Source organism: Musca vetustissima, unplaced genomic scaffold (assembly GCF_032173495.1).
Source record: "Musca vetustissima isolate MV318-11 ecotype Yass unplaced genomic scaffold, APGP_CSIRO_Mvet_v1 utg28841, whole genome shotgun sequence".
Taxonomy (NCBI): Eukaryota; Metazoa; Arthropoda; class Insecta; order Diptera; family Muscidae; genus Musca; species Musca vetustissima.
The window spans coordinates 96,276-105,008 of NW_026879736.1; the positions used below are offsets into that span (position 1 = coordinate 96,276).

General features: G+C 35.5%; 1 protein-coding gene across 1 annotated transcript; it reads left to right on the forward strand.

Moving 5' to 3' along the window:
* The first annotated feature begins 3,714 nt into the window (after window positions 1-3,714).
* LOC133324847 (protein C12orf4 homolog) lies at window positions 3,715-8,733 on the forward strand. The gene is made up of 5 exons (XM_061533678.1): window positions 3,715-3,895; window positions 3,958-4,663; window positions 5,158-5,299; window positions 5,352-5,893; window positions 8,613-8,733. The coding sequence occupies exons 1-5, from the start codon at window positions 3,715-3,717 to the stop codon at window positions 8,731-8,733; spliced, it is 1,692 nt and encodes a 563-aa protein (XP_061389662.1).

Genomic DNA, 8,733 nt, shown 5'->3' on the forward strand with positions numbered 1-8,733 from the left:
TCATGGTGTTGTACGATAAATCATGTATCAGCAGATTTAGAACAGCAATATATTCACTCAAACACACATCACTGAACAGCCACAAGCATTTAGTACCCGACACATTTCGATTAGGTGGTGCATTCAGCTGTTTTAAAGCGCCTTTTTTAAATTAAGTGGCTTGTTTTTGTTTTCAAATTCCAAAGAATTGGTCAAGACATCGGGAAAACATGTGTTATCATAAATATTGTGTGATTATTGAGGAACACTGTGAGGAATTTCATAATTTATGATGGAGCGCATGGCATAATAGGTAAGTATGCTAGGCAGTATCATGCATGGTACAATAATACAAGGTTGGCTATAGAAACTTGAAATGTTTTCTTGTTGTGGCTTATGTCAAATCATATAAAATGTGTTAATGATTGTGTAATATTCTTTACTTCTTTATATTTATAATATAGAGGGATGATTGTATATTAATATTGTACGCGCTAAAGGGGAGTTCACTTAAATCTTTAAGCATGTGTTCGCAAACTATCGATACTATCGATGGTTTCAGACTTTTTTCTTTCATAAATACTTTTTTGTAATATGAGCATACATCGCAAAAATTAAATTTGACAAAAAAAAATTAAGTACATAAAACTTCAAATCGTGCTAAATGGAATAAAATCGTTTAAAAAAAATTAAAAATATTTAATTTTAAAACTTTGTTATATCAAAACCGTGTACAAAAAGACCGTGTAAAAGGTGTACTCTGATATATTCTTATGTCGCGAAAATATTCTAGGACAAGGATAGAATATTCAGTACAATAGTAATTTTTTACTAAAAATGTCCCGTGTACCATGTTTTGAATCACATTGGGTAAAACTTTACCTACCAAAAATTATTTTGGGAATGTCAGGTACGGTTTTCATCAAATCAAATTGACTATAATTTAAATGTTTTGAGTTTAATGGTGTGTCAAATTGTCCCACTAAAACGTATTAATACCAGTTTTTGTGGCAGAAAATTGTCAAGGTTAAGTTTTGCACATAGTCCTCATATGAATATACTGCGCTGACTTTTATTTTGAAGGTTATAGACTCATTATCTGGGTTCTTGTAGGGTAGGATATATTTATTCGGACATAGGTCTATGTTTCGACATATCTCTCATATAAAGGTTCGATCTTATTTGACTACTTTTAGAGTCTTTTCCCGCGAAGTGGCTGCAATTTAAAAATATGTTTAACGAAAACTTTCGATGTAAGAACATCTTTTAACATAAACCCATTATAAAGTGTGACGAGACCAATTTTCGGCACTCTGAAGAGATATTCCGGTGAATAAGAAACTCCTTTTCTGAAAGTTTCCGATTTAGGTTCATGATTATTTTTACATCGCTCCCATACAAAGTTCCTCATAATTTGGATCTTCATTTTACAAAAAAAAAACCTACTAGCAGGCGATGCTATAGTAAACATACGAAGTACTCGACCTTTTTAAGAAAATTTTAATGCACTCCACATAAAAATTTCAGATCGGCCGAACTTGAAGACTTTTTTATTTGTTTACAGATGTACTGACACTTTCTAACATAGGAAATCAATCATGGTTGTTACATCTTATATTTATAAGTTTTAGATGCAGAGAACCTCAAAATACTTATAAATATTAATTATTTAGCTATTTTTACCAATGAACACATAATATGCAAACATTTCTAAGATATTTTCATTTAAATTTTGAAAGCTGAATTCTGTCAAAGTTAAATTTATGAAAAAAATTGGAAACATATGACTTCCTTGTATAATTATGCCATTTTTCGCACGTAACTCTCACAAGATATTACCTATTGAAATTCATGTATTAATTTCAAATAAAATGAAAAATAATAGTACGTTTACATTTAACCGGATTTCGTTAACCCAGTAGGTTTTAATTGTCAATTCCTTTGCATATATGTCAAATAAATCCTCATAAAGTAGGTTAATCCGGTAAAAAGTTCTAATGTATATGCCGTTTAAATTCCATAAAATTTTAAATAAAATTCAAATTTTAAATCAATTAAATAAAATATGTTTTTTAAAGCTGAACATTGCTCTCAAGACCATGGTTGCTACAACTTATATTTATATGTTTTAGAGGCAGGAACCTTCAAAATATTTATAAACATAAATTATTTAGCAATTTTTGCCACTGAACACATGATATGCGTACTTGTCGAAGGAAGATTTTTTGTTTGAATTTTGAATTCTGAATACTGTCAAAGGCAAATTTATGAAAAAAAATTGAAACATATGACTGCATGAGACTTGTATAATTATGCCATGATAGTTACGTTTCAGGGTCTTATCTAAATTCATTAGTATGCATACGATCCTACACCCATGGAATCTGTACATGGTTAATTAAGAAATGTTTTCATCAATTTTCATCGTTTTCAATTTACACACAAGTAAATAAGGTTGGGTATTTGGGTAATACGGACATTCAACTAAACCTATGAAGGTGAGAAGGTTGGTATTTTAGTACGCAACGTCCTGAATTTAAGAACGGGCCTCATATCCGATATTAGTTTCGTTCCAGAACCTCCAAGAATTTACTAATTTTACAAGCAACTTTTTACTCGAAAACCGAGATCTGGAGATCTGTGCACCATTTAGATAAAATCGGGCGAAAATATATATGTAAGCTATATCCAAATTTGAACCGATTTTTCTCAATTTCTATAGGGTTCTTCCTTGGGCCAAATAAATTTGGTGTACCAAATTGCATCTATATCGGATTATAAACGCCACCTGCTCTTCAACAGACGGACGAACATGCATAAATCGACTCAGAAAGTGATTCTTTGCAAACACTCAAAAGGTACCACGTGTCTATAAAAATACCAGATTATTTTTCAATAATAATGCAATTAAAGGGTGAAAAATAAGAGGAAATTTATTTTTGATCACATGAATTTTGAACCAATTAAACGGGAAAATCAATTAACAGGGTTTAATTATCCGAGGAAATTTACATGTGTTTTTGTATGCAATATTTTTTTGGTCCCATCATGTGATTTAATAAAGCGGGAAAAACAATTAAGTCCCAGTTAAATTAGACGAGTTTACTTGCGTCAAGTCTTTGTTAGCAGGAGAGAAGTGCAAGGGGAATAGAAATTGAAAAAATTGCTCGTACCGGCAAATTTCTAGCAATTCGTTTTGTGTATTTTGTATGTAAATACCAAGTAAACTCGCCTTATCTAAATCAGGACTTTCTGCAGGGTCAATTAACTGAAAAATACTGTATTTGTATTTCCCAAAGGACGAAAAAGCAAACGTAGGTTTATAATAGCGTTAAATCCGGTCGCGAACATCTCGATGAGGTCTATATATCCTGAAATATGGACTGAAAATTGTGCTTTCTTGCGATTACCGAGAAGATTATTGGTCTGTTTCCGTACTCCAAGAATCTACTACTTTTATAAATATTTTGAGGGTTGCCGAATTTCGGAGATTTTAACATCGCCTATGGACAGATTACAATACAGTTTACATAACAAAATATCAAACTCAGTTATTTGAACTGAACACATAATTTTCAAAAAAAAAAAAACTTTTTAGAACTAGAATTGGAGCTCATCTATAATTCCCTACAAAACATATGTTTCGTACTAAATATCAGCTGTTGCATTAAATATAAACAATTATTTGTTTTGGGGGCGTCGTTTTTTCTACTTTTAATTAGGGCGATGAAAACAATGTTGGAAATTGATAAAACAACTACCAAACAATTCAACTATAACTATAAGGATTATGATGGTTCCCATAAGGAGGTATCATTGGATATATGTATACCATACGATGATTGTTTGGATGAATTGGTAACTCAAATCTTGGCAAAAATGGATCCAATGATGAGATTCTTGGATGAAAATGTTGGTGGGTATTACAATGGGTTTTAAAAATATACTGTATCACTTGAATTTTTAACTTCCCTCTAGGTATTAAGAAGGCCCTAAAAGAGTTTATTGATGTGGAAAATCAAAAATTCCGCGACGAATATGCCGAAGAACTTTTGGAAAGGGTGCGCAACAATGACATAGATGTTGAAGAAATTATACGTGACACCGAACGTCATTACAAGGAAGAGTTAATACAATTTGCTGATCGTATTGGACCAACCGATGAGGATATATTTGCCCAAAGTTTTCATCGTCTCGTGCATTCTTCTCAACTGGAAGAGATACTCAAAAAGGAACGGGCTTATGCCAAAGTTATTGCCAGTATTACAAAGGAAATGGACAACGAGGTTGAGACACTTAATAATTCACAACAAGAAGAAATGGAATTGAAAATTAATCAATTAGATATAACCACAACGCCGGAAGATATCAATAATCTGTTGGCTCAACAATATTCGACACAGAATTTTGTTCGTAAACGTTATGAATCCGAATTGGAAGCAAAAATTGGCCATCAAAAGAATGAATATCGTCAATGGATTACGAGTCAAGTTAGTGAATTGTTTCAATCGAGTCCCGTCTCAACACCATTGGGTAATCGTTCGTCGATGTTTATCTCCCAACAACCATCAATGGAGGAAAGTTTTACCATACATTTGGGATCACAATTAAAGCATATGCATAATATTCGTATATTGAGTGCTAATGTCAATGATTTGTGTAGTCCGCTACATGCCGATGAAAGGTGAGTTGATATTAAAAAGGGTTGATTATTTTGTAAGGAAAAGAATAGCAAGTAAAAACGAAGTTCAGACAGACCGAATATTTTGTAAAATCGTGAATCAATATTTGACACTCAGTGAACTTGAAATGTCAAATTTTGGCCACTTTATTTGGTGTGGACCGGATTTAAGGGGGTATGTCCAAACATAGTCATCTCCGCCAGTTTTTAGCCACCTCGGTTGGAAAAATCGGGAACTCGAAATTTCAAATTACAGAAGTTTTGAGTTGGAAAATGAGTTCATGTCCTTTTAAATATTTTAAATAAGGTGGGAAGCTAATATAAAAATATGGTCGAATTACAGTCTTTTTTTTGTAAATAAATATAACTTAAATTAAGGTTATTAAAATAGCATGGTACAGTGAATATATAATAACATATGCGACTCACCAACATCAGCTTCATTCGACATTCTTGTTTTCACATGTCTTCTGGTTATTTTCTTTGTTTCATTTCAGTTTGAATGGTTTAAATATGGCTTTAGGTCTCTACTCCAGTTCTCTATGCGGGGTGGTAGTTTTAACTCCTTCGGTACAAGCGCAAGCCAATAAGGACATAATTAAAAATGCAAATATGTCAACCGAATTTCATTTTAATCAGGTAAGACCTGAGTAAACTAGCAACAAAATAAATAATAATAATATTCTTACAGATTGATGATCAACTTGAAAAAATCGAACAACAAATACGGCAATTGAATCTCCTTAACTCTTCGTCAACACCGAGTACGAAAAGTTTAAGTACGGCCAGTACTGATGTTAGTATTGGTAGCAATACAGAGACGGTTGGAGCTGGCAATGATAATGTTGCTGTAGGTATCATCAATCAATCGGTACAAAGTAGCGCCAGTAATTCGCCGGTAAAGACAAGTGCAAAATTAAAAACCGGCGATTTCTTTATAACAAAACATTCCAATTTATCACAATCTCATGTTATATTTCATTTGATATCGGATGAACCGATAAATTCACCAAGTGAAATAAATTCTCGACATCCCGTCATATTGGGTTTACGAAATATCCTAAAGACGGCAAGTCGTCATGACGTTACAACGCTTACAATACCGGCTTTATTGCGGCATGAAATGTCTGAAGATATGACAGTGCAATGGTGTATGCGTCGTGCTGAATTGGTATTTAAATGTGCCAAGGGGTTTATGATCGAATCAGCCTCATGGGGTGGTGCAGAATTGAGGTGAGTAATTGAAAAAAAAAAATATGATTTAAAAATGAAGAAATGCAAGGCATTATAAATCAATCAAACATCATATCGTGGATAAAAGTCCCCAACCCAGGCGTGTTAGGAAAGATTGTCATGATCTAGAGAGATAAATGTCCAAAAAGAGAACCTCTAGATCAAGTTTCCTATCGAGCAGGTCTAAGTAGCATTTATATTGATGCTCTTGCCGCAGCACTGAATGAGTAAATGACGTGTAGCTGAAGAAGATCGGCTACCCAGATAAATCAGAGTATTTTTATACAATTTCGTTTAGGGTGGTGCAGTCGTCTCAAATGGTAATGAGCACGGATTGATGACCGCGTGCAGAATGTCTGCCTATCATGTGATACAGGCCGGTCCCTCACACCACACTTTACTTATTCAATTGCCTGACAATCCTCTGTGATCTGTGCCAGTAGAAGGATGAAGGCCGCCAAAGGATGGCGTCCCTGATAAGACTTTGATTTTGAAAGACCATGTTGTCTTCCAAATTATATTTCCATCGAATTCGTGGCCTTCGCATTCTACGTGAACCATCAGTTGGCTCGCTTTTATATGCCTTTTGAGCTGGGGGAATCCTCATACATTGTCACAACATGAACTAGCCAACGTAGTGGCTGCAGCTCGCTACGTCTGACTATGTCGATGTCCAAGAATAGATGGTATAGTTCATGGTTCTTTCAACGGCGATATTCACCGTTGACGCAGATTTGCCCATAGATTTTCCGGAAAATTTCAAAGCCGATGTTATTATTTTTGTTTATGGCGGTGCCGAGGTATATAAAATCGTTCACTACATCGAAGATGTAGTTTTCAAGTTCTACAGTTGGTTCGAATCGACTGGACGTCTTGCGCGTTGATACCATCAGCAGACTCCTCAATTTGTCCAAAGGTGGCTGTTACCGCTCGGAATGTTCGACCCGTTATGTCGATGTCGTCGTCGAGTAACATATGCTGTTTGTTTTTTTCGTATGACCTTTTCAGCAGGATGTTAACAACATCACACGACAAACTGTCACCATGTCTGAATTACCTTGTCTCCTCCTCCTTTAACTGCAAACCTTGTGCCAGTTAAAGTTATCCTGCCGTATTAATTTTCCAGGAATACCGAACGCAGACATGGCTCTAAACACCTTTGAACGGATAGGGCTGTCGAATGCGGTTTTATAGTCGACAAAAAAGGGGAATGTGTCGATGTGGATTTCGTGGGTCTTTTCCAGAATCTGGCGCAGAGTGAAAATCTGGTCAATGGTGCATTTGTCAGGTCTGAAGTCACATTGTTATGGACCAATAATGTCATTGACCATTGGCTTCAGTCGTTCACACAGTATGATGGATAGCAGGTTCAGGGTCAGGCTTGTCAATAATGGCAGTTCTCTGTATGATACCATCTACCGAGTTATCATATCAGTCGTCCATCGTTTTCACAATGGCCACTACCGGAAGCTGATCTGTTTTTGACAATAAGGGTTTATTCGCAGCTGGTTGTTGTTCTTTCTATACAGCCATCGGAGAAGACACTGACGGTTGCTGTGAAGACTTACCAAATATGTTCGAATTTCGTCTTGTCTGGCGGGAGGTGGCCTTGTTTCTAAACTGTGGCCTGGACCTCTTGGAAAGTGTTCTTAAATATATATGACACTGTGATATTCGGGTTTGGTTTGGCGAGGTTGGAAATCACACTAACTGATCCTTCCAGGTTCAGGGTCTTTACTTACATAGCTGGCTTGTGACAGAACGTTTGATCCATAAGCCGAGCTTAAACAAGTTATTCAGATGCGTCGATCTTGCGCGGAGCTTTTCAAATTTTAAAGACCATGTGCCAAAATGTTCTCTTCCACTTGATCTTTCCATCTAATTCGTGGCCTTCCCCCTCTGCGAGAATTTTTCTCTCAAGCACACCAAGAGCTGCCTCATCTGCTTCAGATCCATACAACAGGACGGTTAGTATCAGCGTTTTGTAGAGTATGAGTTTTGTTTGGCGTTCGGTGGCCTTGTTTCTAAACTGCTTACTTTGACCATAGTAGCATCTGTTGGCCAACACTATCCTTCTCGGAATTTCAAAACTGATGACATTAGTTTTATTTATGGCGTTACCAAGGTATATAAAATCTTTGACTACCTCGAAGCTGTACTTTTCAAGTTCCACAGTTGGTCTAATGCTGAAGTTCCAATCATTGGGTATGCATTGCTCTAGCCAAATTGTACTAATCAGCTGGTGCATTCTCCTGATGAGCTTCTGACCACCGGTCTAGAATAGTTCGGCTGGTAATCCATCGGCACCTGCTGCCTTATTGTTCTTCAGCCAATTAATTACTACTCTGACCTTGGCTAGGTGATATACAATCTAATCTCTTATTGGTTCTGGGGTATCTTCTTCACCGCCACTATTTGATACCAGAAGTTTTTAAAAATGCTCCTTCCAGATCCTCAACACGCTATCTGTATCTGTTACCAGGTTTCTATCTTCATCTCTAAAGGAGGATAGAATTCATATATTCTAAATTAAAAAAAATAAATGTTTGAAAGCAAAGGAAACTATCAAGATTATCTTGTGTATAGTAGTATTTTAAGTGTATCTTTTGCATTTTTTGCAACCAAAGCAGTTTATTTAAAGAAATACGCAAGCATTTGAGCTTTAAGTCCTGATTGTGGGCAATCTAAACTAATTGAAAATTCTTAAATTTATTTTCAGCACTCTACAACTACTATTGCCACATGATATATCTGAAGAGCTATTCAACACCTTAGCCAGTATGGTGCCCAATGTATTTCGTGTTGCAAATCCTAAAATATTAGTTGATAATTCCAAATAA